Source organism: Plectropomus leopardus, chromosome 8 (assembly GCF_008729295.1).
Source record: "Plectropomus leopardus isolate mb chromosome 8, YSFRI_Pleo_2.0, whole genome shotgun sequence".
Taxonomy (NCBI): Eukaryota; Metazoa; Chordata; class Actinopteri; order Perciformes; family Serranidae; genus Plectropomus; species Plectropomus leopardus.
The window spans coordinates 5,803,963-5,819,125 of record NC_056470.1 but is presented as its reverse complement, the minus strand read 5'-3'; the positions used below and the strand labels follow the sequence as shown (position 1 = coordinate 5,819,125).

Here is a 15,163-nt window from a genome sequence, read left to right as displayed (position 1 = left end):
AAATAACTTTGAACACATGCACTCTGTATGACAAATTGTGTTTAAATCTGTTGCCATGTTGTATTCATTCATTAATTCTAAAAAAAAAAAGCAAAAAAGGTACAAGAACATTACCTGAAAATAAGCACAGAAAAGGGTTTTAAAAGTCTTTTAAAAATTACCTTAGAAAGTGCTGAAAATAATTAAAAATGCATTTTCCTTATATAGCATTTTTCTGATACAGAATTTTAAATATAATATTTTTATAAATATACCTTTCTGGACTTATATATCTTCAAAAAATCCTAGCATCTTTAAAGAAAACACTTTTTAAGGTAATTTATTGTTACCTTTTACTCATTTTTGCAATTTGTGGGACATTTCAACCAATCTGCTCAATTTTTAAAAGGTCAAACAGCTTATGAAAGGTGTCTGAATGCAACTCAAGAAAATTTATGTTGAGTCAGGTTTCAAACCTTTAACACACTATCTGAGCAGCAGACAGTGCTTTCATTTACCTGCAGGGGGAAGCCTAGATACAGAAAACGCTCCTTTTCTGTCACTCAGCAGCCAAACAGTCAGTGCACTGTCTGTTTTGTTTAAGACCTCTGTGAAAAATGTGAAATAATGAATAAGATTTGACTGCTGTAGTTCACAGTATTGTATTCCATAAGTTTTTCATACTTTTTACCAAACTACATAAAACTTGAAAACTGCTGTTTCACAGGATTTTGAAAAAAATGAAAACACAAAATTTTCATAGAAACTAACAGTGTTACCAATATTATTTGTCTGGATGAACGTATTTCCCTTGAGGTATTTATAATTACATTAATTATATTATATTTATATTCTACATTGCAAATTATGTTTTATTACTTTTTAAGGACTGTATTTACACCCCACACCCCCTTTTTTGTTTGTTTGTTTTTGCAGTTTTCTAGATAATTTTCTTGGCATTTTTACTAATTTCTTGCAAATGTTGGGGTCATATGTTTTTAATTTGCTAAATGTATTTTCCCCATGTGTTTAAAGAAATACACCAATTTGCTCAGATTTCAAAGGGTTAAAGTATAAAATAATCATATATAGCTAATTGCAGAGAAGCCATATTCAGGTAAAACTTATTGAATTAACTTATGAATGCTTATTTCGACCTATTAGTGATGTTGCTAGGCTAATTTAGACTTAATTGACTGTGTTACTTTTATTATGTGGCTCAAATATGTTTTGCAGCTCCAGACATTTTTTTATATAGTAAGGGTTGCTGACCCCTATACTATACTAATAAAATACAATAAGTATAAACAAAATTATTAAAGGACTTTATTGCAAGCTCATATTTAATTTCAAACGTGGCAAACCAACATTAAACACATTTGCTCTGAGAGGATGACCAGTCAGAGATCAGTTGTAAGCCTGTAATGATCCTTTCAGTAGGGGGCAGCAGAGACTCACTTAAAAAAAAGGTAACAGTCTTAATATGTAAACAGCCTGTATGTAAATACTGCACGCTATTAATTATCATACTTACATGATTCTTGATTAATAAATATGAATGATGGAGAGACCAAAACAAGACTACTCTCAGTTACACACATTTATATCATATGCAGCATCTCAGTCAGAACATGTGGACGGTCTGTTCGTAATTTCTCTCTCTAAGTTCAAAGCGATCCTGAAGATCCTGTTATTAAAGCCCTCATGTTAACATTCCCTTGTTGCGCTCCAGTGTGCACACACATATATCAAGCATGTGCTGAGAGAGAAGTCACTTAAGTACAACTCATAAGTATTCATTATAAATGTAAATCAGATGTTTTTTTTGTGTTAGCAAGATTTGAGGGAAAAAAAGCTGATTTGGGGCATGAGGCCCACATATGGTGCAAAGACTTTCTCCAAAACAAGCTACATAAAACATCCAACATTCCCAGCATGCCCTGCTCTGTATCTGCAAAACAGACCCAAGAAACATCTTTTCTTACATCTTTAAACTGAAACATTATACATGTACTACAGGTGTAAACCAGATGAGAAAAAAGAGAAATGAAAAGCAAATCGTCCTCTCTGTTGCAGATTATAGCCGTCAACATGCGGCCACACTGTCCCAGACCACTCTAAAGTGTCTATGGCTTCCACATGAGTGCTCAGTATGCCAAACCACACATCTCTCCTGGATGATTTCCACAGAGGGGAGAGGCTCGGAAAAGAATTATGGATGAAAGTCAAAATTCATCTCTCCATCGTCCCTCCATGTTTGGTAAGGTGCACTTGCAGCTCGTGGCTGCTATGACTGGTAGCCGTATGCTACTGCATCTAAAGGGCAGAGGGAGAAAACGTCAAGGCAAAGGTCAAAGTTTTATGTTTTTAATCTGCTTGTATCTAATAGCACTGCTATCAGACAACAAATTCATTCAGTTCAACATAAACATATCTCAGTTTGAAGGGTCTGTTCACTGAAATTACAAACACTTTTTTTTATTACTTCTAGTGGTGCACAGACATGAATACATGGTTTTTAAAACCCTGTCTGTGTGATTTCTATAGCTACTGTACAATAAAGATGGATGACATGACAGCTCTCCAGAAAGTGAAGCCAAAACATCTTAATCGCCCCCTGGTGGCTGGCTGCAGTATAGGTCATAAATCCCGCCCCCTCTATGGTGGCAGATGGGACATGGGCTAAACCAAATACCCAAAGTGCACACCAATTTTCTTTTACAAAGATTGTTTATGCTATTTTATGTAGTTTTTATTACATTTATATTGTATGTTCAATTGTTAGTTTTTCTGATAAATTTGGTTTTAGTTAGTTATTTGATGCTATAAAAAGGGGGTGTGATGTCATGATTGGCAGGTGTGTGTGTGTGTGGAAATCGGTGTGTTTGTGATTAATGGCGCTGCTTACGACTGGGGGAGGGGGGATGAAGATACAGCATTCATCTTTATACACAGTCAATGGTCTACTCCAACAATAAACAGAAGTGAATGGGATTTTCTTTATGGTTTAATGAAAAATTACATTAAAAAAAAAGTCATTTTATAGCCTATGGCAAGATTAAATTTAAATAATGTAATTTATATTTTTAAAAAAAGCTTACATTAAAAAAATATTTATACAGCATGATTACATTCAAAATGTTCTTTATATGAAAAGATCACTTTTTAAAAAGTTTTTTTTAAGAATAATTACTTTGGTAAAAAAAAAAAAAAAAAAGGAAAGAAAAAAAACACTAAAAACTGTTCACAGTCCAAGAAAATCTTCCTACCAGCACCTGTAAAGCTTGCTAATTAACAGGTCTTGTCGCTTTTTTTCCCTGTACAAAACATTAAGTGTTAAAACGACAAATCATCGTTTTATGGTGGTTATGCGCTGGACAATTTCTTGCTCAGTGCCAGTAACCTTCTGGAGTCTCTACTAGATGCTTAGCATCTGATGTAATAGTGATATCAATCTACTAATGTCACTCTTGGAAAGAAGGTGAGTAAGCATATTTTCCAGAGTGACTAACTTTTTGCTTAGAGTGGAAACAGCTCGTGTTTTCCCTCCAAAGTTAAGCAATCTGCCACAGAAAACAGTATTTGGTTGTATCTCAGTTGTTTAATCCAAACTCAAACAGAAATGTAAAAACAAGAATATGTGATTTCAGAGGACTGCTTGGTTAACTATTTCATGACAACTTATCCACCCTTCCAGCATTTTTGAGCAGGGTCTGCAGACAAGATTTTAGGAAGTTACTTGTTGTTTATCAACAAAAATGTCTACCACTTAACTCTGCCTATAACCATTGTATATGGATTTGAAAAACGATATGTTAATTAGTGTGTTTCAGGCATGCTGGTGGGAGGAGAATTTTTTGACATTCAAGAGACGCTAGCTGTTTTCCCTCCTTCTAGATTTTATGCTAAACTCGGCTAAATTCATCATGGTGCTGTGTAGTAAACTCTAAACTCTAAAAATAATATTGATAATAATAAACTTTATTTATAGAGCAGTTTTCAGACAAGGGATGCAGCTCAAAGTTTAGACAACCAAAACACAGGTGGTGATAAAAGTCAGAGTAAAAAGTAAAGATACCAGTAAAAATAGTAAAAATTAGAAAATTGACTTAAAAAAATAATTACAAGAATTACATAAAACTCTCTAAACTGTGATAGAATGTGCATTTCCCACTTTCAAACTATTCCTATAAATACTGACCAAACTTAGGTAAAAATTCACTTCATGGTGTAAAATGGTTGCATATCCTGTCACCACTCACCTGAATGGAACTGTGCCGTGCAGCACAGGCCCTCTCCTCGCGCCGTCCGGTAAATGGGTGACACACACACCCTAGTTGCCGGGGGCAGGTGTGTGAGGCGGGTTGACAGAGAGTCGGGAGGCAAATAGAAAGAGGAGCGCTGACCGCCGATGGAGCTTTGCTGTCCCTCCCAGGTGAGCCAGTAGCCCCTCAGACCACCTACGCTGCTCTTCCAGTCCACCTGCACTGAGTCACTGCCCACTGTGGTCAGCTGCAGGTCTGCCAGGGCGGGGGTCACTGCAGAAGAAGACCACAAAGATCAGGGTTCCTGCAGCTTAAGGCAAGATTTAAGACTTTTTTAATGCCACTCAGAATCAGAGTTTAAGGACAACTTTCTAATAACCAAACTTAAAGGATAATTTTATTTTGCCTAAATATTTATTGTAACATAAAACATGACTTTTGAAAAGAAAAAGTTAGATAATCTGCATCAAATGTTGAAAAAAAACCTTTTGAGAGTGAAACACATGAAAGACAATGAACATATATATTATTATAAAAGTATCTATTTGGTTTACTGACTGCAGTGGGAAATATCAGTCTCCGTGTGAGATTCCACTATTTAGATTCAGATTATGACTGGATTAACAAACAGAATTTATTGAAATTATTTAACAATAAATTGATGTTACCAATTATTTTGAGACTTTACAATGCAGTGTCAGATAAATGATTAATAAAATCTTCTCATGTCTGAGCATGTTTAAGACTTTTGAAAGATTAGAAAGATTTTATTTCTATTTTTTTTAATTAATGAATTTAATATTTTTTAAGACTTTTCAAGGATCAACAGGGACCCTAAAAGATGTCAGTGGGAGTTTATATCAGAAGTACAGAGAACTGAGAAGAGAGTTTTAGAAATGTGGATATGAATAAAAAGGAAAAAACAGATATGCTTGTACAGTAGAAAAATGTGAGGGACTGGCTCAAGCTCCTCTAGCTGCTCATAACTGCACTTGGAGTGGTCAAACCTGAATGGTACTATAGTAATTATCTGAAATATAAGACCCACAGAGGACTAGGCTGCACAGGCTTAGGATAAGTTTGCAGTGAACGGATCCTTGATCACTACCTGCATTCTTTCATTTAGCTCACCTTCCTGAGTGCACACTTTGACAGACATGGCCTTCTCCTTGCCCGAGGTGTGCCGGGCAGTAATGGTGACCAAGTAAGTGGTATCTGGCTGGAGGTCTCTGAGGAGCGTGGAGTTTTGCAGTCGGCTCACGGTGGCAGCGTGGAGCTTGCCTCTGGGAAGAGCAGAGTACTCGATGTAGTAACTTGTGACCAACTCCGGCTGAGGAGGACCCCAGCTCACCCGAACGCTGGTTTGCCCCGAATCAGAGACTGTTACCACAGCTGGGCTCAGCACCTCTGAAGTGTGGGGAGACAGGGAAAAACACTGACTCAGTATAAAATAACATGAAGAAAAATTATGAGAACTTTCTAAAAACTTAATAACAAGAGTAGAGAATAGTTCGAGACACTTTGGACACTTAATTAATAATAATTTTATTATGGAAAACTTCTATTTTGTAATATGTGCTGTCTTTTATTATTTAAATAATTTATTGCTCCTTTCTGCCTGTTTGCACAATTGTAACTTGTATATTGTACGTTTGTGCATTTTTTTTATGTGTGTGTAGTGTTTAACTTGTTTGTATGTACCTTTGCTGTGTTTGAGCAAAGCCAAAAATACATTGCCAGAGGTCAACATCTAATCTGGTTTAAACCTCCTTTCCAATGTCACTATACTATAATTTGTGCCAGATTATTGGCAATTTTTTTAAACCATTACAACATTATTTTAAAATAAAATATCAAGCAATAGTGAATAGTGCTCATAAAAAGTCCCAACAGAGAGATGTAGAGATGCCTTCTCTCCAGTATAATGGAACTAGATAGCCCTTGGCTGGGAGCACTCAAAGCCCAAAACAAAAAAAAAAGAATCTAAAAAGAAATTTCTCTTTACAGAAATCTTGATCAAGATAATCCACATACCTTGTTGTTAGTAGTTTCATATAAGAACTAATTTCAATCTACCCAACTACAGAAGGAAGTGTGCATCTACTGCTAGCTCACGTGAGCTCACTTAGCTGGCGAACGTTACACCTCAGCCGAGGAGGACGCCATTAATGTTTACATTTTGTGCTGTCACTAGTGAGTAGACGCACACTTCCTTTTGGACATTGATATGGTTGATGGGTGAAGTTTGGTAGACAGAAAATAGTTAGTACTTTAAACTACTTACAGCAAGGTCTGTGGAGACGTTGCTGTCTAGTTTTTCAAATGTCATTTTTTGGTGTTTTGCTCACCACAAGCCGAGTGTCATCTACGTAGTTCCATTATACTTGAGAGAAGGCAGACATCGTTAAGGCAGATATCTCCAACACTAGACAGTCCACAACAAAATATTCTGGACTAATAAACAGCACTACAGATAAGAGAAAAAATGTGTATTTTTGTTTTGGGGGTGGAACTGTCCCTTTAAGTTTGAGAAGTTGGAACCAGTGAATGTTTGCCTTCTTGCACTCTAACCAGACCAATGATAAGATTTATAGCAGGTGGCACAGTAAGAGCACAGTAATTATGTTGTTATGACACAATGTGTAAACAGGAAGTATGCCAACCTGGCTTTGTAGTGAAGGTGACAGAGAGTGTGTTAAATGCTTGTTCATTGGACTCCGGGGTCAGTGTGGCGGTGTAGGTGGTGTCAGGATTCAGGCCTGTCAGCCGGGCTGTGCTGGCATCTGCAGACTGGGTTATTCTCTGGTAATGACTGCCACCGGTGCTCGGACTGGTCCCAGTCCCTCCTCCTCCACCACCTCCTCCAGTCGGAACCTGACCAAAGCGAATCTCATAGTAGCCAGTCAAACCAGACAGAACGGGTCGCCACTGGAGCGTAGCTGAGTTGGTGGAGACGTCACGGACGGTGATTCGCTCAGCTCGAATGATCTCTATCAGGGCAGAAAAAAAAAGATGAATGAAGTTACTGTCAGGATTATAATTAAATAAGTTAAAATTGTGCAAAGACATGGAGAAAGGATGGTGACAGGGAAGAGGAGAAGACAGAGTGCTAAAAATGCCTCGGCTGCAGACAGCCACCCACATAGACAGCCAGACTTGGGTTTCTGGATGCATTCATGGCCCTTGCAATAAGACAACTTGAAATAGCCAACCCAGTGAGGCCCTGCAACAAAATAACAAATGCCACAGAAGCACTGATATCTGCGATCAGATCCTTAAGCACTAAGCACAGGCTTATGCGTGTCTCCTGGCTGTGTAAAAGCCTTCTTTATACCATGCATCATGTCTTACAGCTGTAGCACGTACTGTATAATTGCTGAGGGGTCCCCTGTGAGTGTTATGGTGGTTACCTAATCAGGCCAGAGAAGTGCCCGACCTCCTGATATACATATATATATATATATGTGTGTGTGTGTGTGTGTGTGTGTGTGTGTATGTATATGTATATGTATATGTATCATATCTTGAATAATGTTGGAGGACGCAAGGGAAGTTGAATCATTAATCCATTAATAGATCGTCCTATCTCATTACAGGGACTCTTACACATGCACACGGACACTCCCAGTGTCCTGGCGTCCTATTTAGTCTCACTGTCTTCAGGAGCATGTGTGGAATTAGGGACAAGCACAGAGACATGTGATACATCTGTGAATGAGTGGTGGACTATCAAGTGCAGAGTACTGCATTGAGGAAGTGTTAGCAATCAGAAAGTAGAGCCCATGCCATCATGGACACTACTACTTTTTTTTGTTACATTGTGGGAATTCTTAAGGGCACTATATAATTTTACAGCATAAACTACATTCTCAGAATTGGACAGTCAAACAAAATGACAGACAGTAAATATATTGCAGTGTATGGCAAATAGGGAGTGGTTTCGGACACAGTAAATTGATCAATTATTGATATAAAAATACTGCCAAGTTCTGCTTTAATAAATTGATAAATTTAAGGAAAGAATTCTGAATTGATGATTGATATTTGCATTAAATGTTGCAGTGAAAATGAAAAAGTAAATAAAATCATTACATTTACGATTAATAATTGTATTTCTTCTTCCTCTAAATGAGTAATAAAATACTTCTGTTCCATCACACAGTTGACTTCCATCCTGCTTAATAGGGATGTAAATCACAAGTTTTATCGCAACTGGATAGTATAATGATTTTTTGGACAACAATGTGATATTTGATGATATCACAAAGTCTGGCACAGTTCAGATTTTGGTTTGAAACAGTTCGGGGGCCTGGGGTCTGTTTTCTTTTTAGCACTGTTTGAGCGTTAAGGAAGGAGGTGTGTCTGGATGGAAGTAATGACACAAATATACCATTTATTGTTAAACCCCCACTGCTTAACCATAATTTCTGTTTCATTATATTTAAAGAGGGGTCTTTTTCATTTAAATGAGTTGTATACAAAAGTCAGAACACTGATATAGCAGAAAACATCCTGAACAGCTAACATCCTTCTGTTTTGTGATCTGAGCTTATCTGTTTTTTGTTAAGGAAGACAGTCCAGCCACGCTTGCATGTTAGTACATGCAAGTACTTATGTGTGTATCCCACTGGCTTGCTAATCACTTATACTTCACACTGCACTCATATGTCAGCAGGACATATGGTGGGAAAGCGTCCTTGGAGAAGTGTAGCGCATGAAACTGACGTGTTTCCATTAGGGGTATCTCATATTCAGTTTGAGGGTTAATGGAAATCCGCCTATTGATAAACTGAATAAAGAAAAATGAAATCTAAGTATTCTTTTGTGATTCCACTTTTAAATTTGTGAAACATAAATTCACAGATTATTATCTGAATATTATTAAACACTTAAAATCAATAATTATTTTGGTGGCACATTTTGGCTTCAAATATTTTGAACAAACCCACACCGTACTCACCAATAATGGCGTCCCGCAGGTCCTCTGTGATGATACTCATATCATCGATGTCCACAAAGTGTAGGTGGCTCTCCACGGGTGGAGTCACCACCTGCCTCAACACCTGATAGTTGCCATGCCCAGTGGAGACCACCAGCACAGCCACACCCTCCTCCCGCAGCTCAGCCATTGGTCCAATCACATCGCCTGGTTTCACCCCATCCGTCAACCACACCAGCACTCTGGGGAGCCCTGCCCGGGCCCCATCTGCTGCCCCAGGTCTCAGCACCCACTCCTTTGCCATTTTTAGTGCCCCCACTGTGTTGGTGTCCCCCCTGAGAGGTTTGGTGCCCCTCAAAGCTCCCTGAAGGCTGCTCTGGGTGTTATGGGCATTAAAGCCAAACTCAAGGCGTGGTTGGGTGCCCACCTGGAGAAGTGCTACCCTCACCTGGTCTTCTCCCAGGGAGAAGGGGAGGAGGAGCTCAGACAAGAAGGAGAGCATGCGGGAGTGCTCATAGGAGGATACACTCCCTGACGAATCCAATAAGAAGAGAATGTCACCCTCGCAGCAGTTCAGCACTGTGGAGAAAAAAGAAAAATATGCAAATCAAAAGTTCAAAATAATGTGAGAACTCCCTCTGTGATTCCTTTTTTACTTTACTTTTCCACAGGTTCCCTCTCCTGCCTCACCAGCACACACACATTTGGAATCTCCCTCCGCTTTCTTGGAACAACACAAAACTTTTACATTATCGACATGAAAGCAGGAGCAAGAAATGATATTGAAGATAAGTAGAAATCAAAACAAACAGAGGAAATACAAAATAATGCGATAACTTCAGAGGCTGACAACAGATAAAAGGCTTTCAAGCACTGAGCCAAAGAGTGAATTTTTTCCCCCCAAAGTTTTCCATATTTCGTAACAGAGGACCAGTTAAAAGCAAATGCCAAGAGCAAAAGACAGGAGGAGGGGGGAGAAAACAGTAGCTGCTGGGTTTTAGCTGCACAGAGAGAGTGAGTAGAGAGGAGGTGGGACAAGATGAAATAAAAGGCGTTAAATGGAGAGGAGTGGGGCTGACGAGGGTGAGGTGGGGTGCTCGCAGTTCCATGCCAGAGACGAGGAGGAATGTTGGATGGCCATATACAGAGCAGAGGGAGAAACAAAAGAAGCAGCCGTAATAGAGACAGCATCTAAAAGCAATATTTAGTTGCAGATTGTGCAGCCGTCCAAAAAAAAAACGCCCACTGTTAAAATCTGAGAGCAGAGGTTAAGAGAAAAGAAAATAAATGTGTGAGAGATATATTGAGAGATGGAGCCCTTCGGCTGCCTCTAGGTTACTACAGTTTAACTCCGGAACCTGAGATAATTATCTTGATGACTTTATAAAACACAGGAAGAAGGAAATGAGCTATGAAAGGAGAAATGACCGCAAAATTTGCAAGAAATTAGTAAAAAGTACAAGAAAACTCCCTGAAAGTTAGTTTAACCCTTTGAAACCTGGAGCTGCATCACTTTTCTTGTGACGCCTTTCACAAGTATTTAAACCTTTTACCTCTAAGCATATTAGCGTGAAAATGATATTTATCATTACTATGTTACAGAAGTATGAAACACTTTTCAGAACTCTTTCCAAGTCTTGTTTTCCTTGTTTGTGTTTTTTTTGTTTTTTGTCATTTCTTTTCCTTTTGTTTGTTTGTTTCTTTTTTGTTATTTTTTATTTGTTTTTAAGTAGATTTTTTAAAAATTTCTTGCTAATTTCAGGGTAATTTCTTCTTTTGTTGCTCATTGCCTTCTTTCCATGTTTTTGCAAGAAATCAAGACAATTTCTTCAGGTTTCAAAGGGTTAAAAAAACAAACAAACAAACACTCAAAAAAGTCAAACAAAAACAAACAAAAATGGAGAAAAAGGGGGAAAAACAAACAAACAAGATTTGGAAAGTGCTTCGAAATGATTCCTTCTGAAAAATAATTTTAAAAATGTAATTATGATCATTTTAAGTGTAGTTTTGCCCTTGTTTTTTTCCTAACAAATTTTCCCTCCCTTTTTTAAAAAAAAAACCAAACAAACAAAAAACAATTTCCTTAACTAATAATTACCAAGTTCCTCATAGCCTTTCTTCCCCATGTTTTTGAAATAAATAGCACGAATTTGCTTCAGGTTCAAACATTTAAATACCTGTGAAAGGTGTTTGAAAGCACGGATTGAAAAGTGATGTTGCTTCAGGTTTCAAAGGTTTAGTAAGACTGCAATTACAGCATCGACTCAAACACCCTGACACCTTCAGAAACTCTCATTTTCCTTTTTTAAATTTCACTGCCTAACACATGACATGAGGTGTTGATAAGACTCAGTGGTGTTGAAAGCTGAGAAGGCCGCGAGGCATGTATACACACACCAATCAAACATGTACACACACATGCAGACTGCCTTTCTCTCCATCAGCCGAAAGAATTCCTTACATCTGTCTTGTTGTTTGGACTTTGGAACGAGGGGGCCGCTCCATATCGCAGGCCCCCTCCCCACCTCTACCTGTGTGCAGGTATGCCTTTATCTAAAAACCACATGTTGACGTCTGGACACTGTTTATCTTTAGTGTTTAAATGCAGTCTGTAGCTTTCAATCGCAAAATAAGTCGGACTTTTTGAGGGACGACCAGCGCTTGGGTGATGTGAGGGTGGAAAAATGAAGTGTAAAAACCTCATGTGGTCCAAGTAAAACAGTACGGGAGCAGAGGGGGTCTGCAAACTGCTGAACACATGGGAGCGTCTAACTGAAACGTGCATAAACAGACCTGAATAACACAGGTTTTGTGAGCTGGATGGATGTACGGAAATGTAGCATAAAGATGAAAACCACAAATATAAGCATGTGGTGTGCTGCTTAAGATTAGAGGAATTTTAAGCGTTTCATGTCCAGAACAGGTTATAAAGCCAGACAACCAATCAAAACAGCCATCCAGTAAAGAATACAACAGTCAAATACCATTCTTGATCCTTAATTATCTTTAATTTACCCAGAATTATCCATACATCGAGTGACTTTCTGTGGCTGTGGGATTGTGTAAGCTCTATGTCATACAAGGTTGACAGTAATGTCAGCAAGTGCACTTATAAAAAGCCCAATTACTGTTCGCTATGTTGGTTCAGTCGCATCAGGTCCCTATTAATGGAAATAGCAAAGTGACATAGCATCTCACTCACTGCTATGTTAACACAGTCAGAAAGAGCCGCTCTCACTGACAGACTCCTCGGTGTCACCACCAAGTTTAGCCTCTCAGACGCTTCATGGTCATGAAATTTACTGCAGGGTGTAAAGGCACCGTGGTGGAGGAGCTACCTATAGGAAACACAGGCGGCCGCCCAGTTGTTTTTGTTTGTTATTTAAGCACTAAAAAATGGAACATGAGGGAAAATGAGCCAAAGATCGAATGCTAATGGTGTATCTGTATTAGGGGTATCACCTCTAGTCATGGCAATGCAGCTCATCTTTATGTGTTTGTCAGAGAGTGATCATCATAGTAAGAGAAAATGAAAAGGTGAAAGCCTATGGGGCACAATACAAATAAAGGAAAAAGAAGACCAGATTCTACAAACTGTTACAAATTTAGTGTTTCCTACAGAAGACGTCAGTGTGCTGGTGGAGATGTTTAAAAATGTTGTTGTTAATCATATGAATGTGTCCCTTACAAAAAAAAAAAAAATGTGTCCCCTCTCTAAATTCGGATGTATTTAAAAATCTGTGAATGCAGCGCAGCAGCATTCAGAGCTGATTAGATCAGATTGATGGCTAAGAGAAGCAGCTGCTGCAGAGGTGAGTGGTGAAAGAAAACTTTTAATTAACAGTTAAGTTTTGCTTTTACTGTGCCTGGCGTTCAACTGCTCCTTCTGTGCCCAGAGCACACTCTGTGCAACCAGTGCAATGTACAACGTAATATAAAATTGTCCAGGTGGCAGATGTTTGAATCGTAATATGCTGCCATAAATAAATTAATGTGTGGGAAACCCTGCTGTTTGTTATTTGTGTTATTGTTTGTGTGTCTATGTTGTTCATTTGTGTTGATTTCAATGTATCTCTTGTAAAAAAGCATAGTTTTTGCAGGGTGGGGCTGGGAAGCTTGCCTTGGGTGCTGAATGTACTTAGGAACTGCTGTGATACCAGCTGATAACATTTGTTTTGTCACTTTGGTGACTCTGATTAGAATTGATAACAGTTACAGAGATATATTAATATCAGCCTAAAAACTCACTGAGGAGTGCCTCACCTCTACATCAGTGTGGAAATAAAGAGAGATTTTAGTATTTCTTGGTGGCCCTCATATTTTTATCATTGATATTATTATCATAGATGTGGAAAACTAAAACTGCAGTCATTCTTGCTCTCAGTTTTCTCTTCTCATTTTATTATTACTTAAATTAATGACATAATAATTAAACTGTAACTATTTCTCAGTCGATCTGGGGACTGCTTTGTCCTTCTCTTGGACATCACTGCTTGTAATGCCAAGGGATTTCATCAGTTGACAATAATCTGGGAATTTAGCCCTTTTTTGTGTTTATGGGGAGCACTTGAAGCCTTTCTCAGGCCGCCTGGGTGGTCCCTGCATGTGCCCCCATCGTTTTGGGAACCACTGCCCCAGGCTGTGGGATTTTATCAACTGACAATCCAATACCTGGAGTGGTGCCATTTCACTGAGAACACGGGTGTAGTATCAACCCCACCCTGATCCTCCCTGAGCCCATACAGCAGCCCCCCACCTCCTCCAGCAGCATCTAATGAAAAGTCATTGCATCTCATATTATGTGCCACCAATGCATTAAAATTTACTTAAAAAAAACAAAATAAAATACAGATATTGAGTTTGATTTCATTTTATACTTTGTATGCTCGAATTCATCGACTCCAAATCAACTTCTGGCAAGTTTTCCTAAAATAATGATTTTAAAAATGGATTCTATAAGATCACTTGTGTCCATATCCATCTGGGGGAGCTTACCTCCTTCAGGTGCGGGGTTCTGTGTAACCGTGGGCCGCACGAGCACACACAACAGCATCCAAGTGAAAAACATGTTTCTCTCCATCACAACAGTTATGAGTTAAGTTCCCTCGAAGCAAAGTATAACACGAATGTTACGGGTTCTTGAGTCAACCATATATCCACCACAGCCCGGAGGAGCGCGCTCCCACTCAGTAAATTACAGTCAGAAGCATAATTCTCATGAGTCACATCCAGTCCGGCCTTTTATTTGGCTTCCTGTCTTTCTTCTTTGTTGGACATGGTAGACCAGTCGGTAATTGGAGGCGCTGGAAGTAAAGCTGAAACTAAACTCAAAACTTCAGTCCGTGTGCGCAAAGTCTGGACGCTCCTCGTCAAATGCGCTTCGCTCGCGCTCAAGGCACGAGTATCAAGTGCGCGCACAGTAAATACAAGCTTTCCTGGAACGACTTTCAAAATAAAACTCTTGTTTGCCTAAGCTCATTTCTTCCAATAAAAACAAACACAATGTTCAAAAAAATAAGAACATTGTCTCTGAGGGTCCAAGTAAGGGTTTTTAATATTTACATATGGTTATTGACATATGCCCAATCTTGTAAGAAAACAGAGTAAAAATAGTTACAGTAGGGGAGACCGGAGATGGTTGTAACACATTTTATTTCAACATGTGTAATTAAATTTCTGTGTTACAGCTCTAAAATTTTGAAACAAAGTACCCTTATTTGTCTGCCACAAATACCAATGTTTCCAACTGGTTGGAATGTTGTACCATATTTAATGAGACCATTTTTACTGGTTTATTTAGTATTGGCTGGTTTAAGTGATAAAACTAATAATTTATATTAGGTGCGTAATGTTAAAAAATGATTTTTCATATACATAAATCATACATTCAAAATCTTAAGGGTGCTGAGTGGAGTTTCTGTTTACATTCAGTGTTATTTAAAAAAAAATATTGTGTGTCCTAATGGTCTGGGAATGCATT

General features: G+C 38.4%; 1 protein-coding gene across 1 annotated transcript; it reads right to left on the bottom strand.

The window, feature by feature from the left end:
• Positions 1-1,292: 1,292 nt before the first annotated feature.
• Positions 1,293-14,569, bottom strand: vwa1 (von Willebrand factor A domain containing 1). Its single transcript, XM_042492479.1, has 6 exons — positions 14,179-14,569; positions 9,205-9,762; positions 6,908-7,234; positions 5,376-5,651; positions 4,242-4,517; positions 1,293-2,295 (listed from the first exon to the last, which is right to left on the bottom strand). Exons 1-6 carry the CDS (start codon positions 14,261-14,263, stop codon positions 2,267-2,269), a joined length of 1,551 nt encoding a protein of 516 aa, XP_042348413.1. The 5' UTR covers positions 14,264-14,569; the 3' UTR covers positions 1,293-2,266.
• Positions 14,570-15,163: the final 594 nt, after the last annotated feature.